The sequence below is a fragment of the Nyctereutes procyonoides genome, unplaced genomic scaffold (assembly GCF_905146905.1).
Source record: "Nyctereutes procyonoides isolate TBG_1078 unplaced genomic scaffold, NYPRO_anot_genome, whole genome shotgun sequence".
NCBI lineage: Eukaryota > Metazoa > Chordata > Mammalia > Carnivora > Canidae > Nyctereutes > Nyctereutes procyonoides.
The window spans coordinates 63,776,675-63,777,816 of record NW_026575140.1 but is presented as its reverse complement, the minus strand read 5'-3'; the positions used below and the strand labels follow the sequence as shown (position 1 = coordinate 63,777,816).

Below are 1,142 nucleotides of genomic sequence, written 5' to 3'. Positions count from 1 at the left end.
TGAAATTATGGGAAACCTATGATAGTTTACTGCATATCGTATGCTTTTAATAGCTCAACACTGGTAATACTTGATAATCGAGAGTAAATTAATAGGCCTAACATTTAAAAATGTATACTTTAATAAGTATATAAACAATTAGGTAAGCTTGTGAAGAAACTGACCAAGATAACATATATTAGGAGATACAAGTGTCCATCTAAATTTTCTATATTTTTTTCTTTTTTTTTAACAGAGTATTTATTCAAGTTGTTTACTGTATAATTTCTCATATGCCATTTTGGAAGTTCTTTATTGTAAAGACTATTCTGTTGTCTGATGACAAACAGCAGCCACACTGTCAGTGATTATTCCGGACCTCCACGTTGGATAAATTCAATTTCTTCTTGAGACACAAGTTTCCTTCTGTATTTCTGAGGTAATGTTTTTATTATTTCTGCAGTATCTGGTGGACCATGATGCATCAGCAAATCTGGTGATTTACTTCCCTTAGAATGCTGTGAAACTGAAGAAGAATGAGACGGTAGTCCTGCTGATCTCAAAACTTCTGACACATTAGGTTTAGGATTGTCTCTTCTGTCAGGCAACCTTATTAATGGTGTATGTGGCTTGACTACCTGAACCACCCTGCTGGAGGACGCCATCTTGCTGCCCATCGTGACCCCAGCCTGGGGCGGCTTCCGGGGCGCTCGCTCCGCGCGGAGATCGCGGGTATCACTTTGAAAATGATTCACAATGTGCAGAAAATTTCTTTCCCAACAGGAATGTACATACTCAGTTTAGCCACAATTCTTTTGCTCTTAAGATGGTGCTACTATAAGATGAAACATTACAGAATTATTTACCATTCAAATTTCATTCAACAAATAGTTGCTGAGTGACTTATTAAGTGCTGAACACTGAATGTTACAAATACTATGCTTCACTTCTTGGATTTCATATTTTTTTTGTTTTTTGATTCAGTAAAATCTATTTCTCTTATAATACTGAGATCAAGGTGACTATTACAATAGATTTTTTGAGTGTTAATACCTTCCTTTTTTCTATTTGATTACATAAATTTTGACAATCACATATGGTCCCATAAGAACTACCATCATGCCAAAGGTACTAAACATTTGCATTAGTCACAAATTCCTTCG

The 1,142-nt window shown here is 35.4% G+C and overlaps 1 protein-coding gene across 1 annotated transcript; it reads right to left on the bottom strand.

Moving 5' to 3' along the window:
- Positions 1-288: 288 nt before the first annotated feature.
- On the bottom strand, positions 289-656 carry LOC129497918 (alpha-ketoglutarate dehydrogenase component 4-like). The gene has a single exon (XM_055307165.1). The coding sequence runs from the start codon at positions 654-656 to the stop codon at positions 348-350; it is 309 nt and encodes a 102-aa protein (XP_055163140.1). The 3' UTR covers positions 289-347.
- Between the last annotated feature and the right edge of the window lie 486 nt (positions 657-1,142).

Coding starts and splice junctions, on each gene's coding strand:
- LOC129497918 (XM_055307165.1), bottom strand. CDS start 656: ATGGGCAGCAAGATGGCGTCCTCCAGCAGGGTGGTTCAGGTAGTCAAG.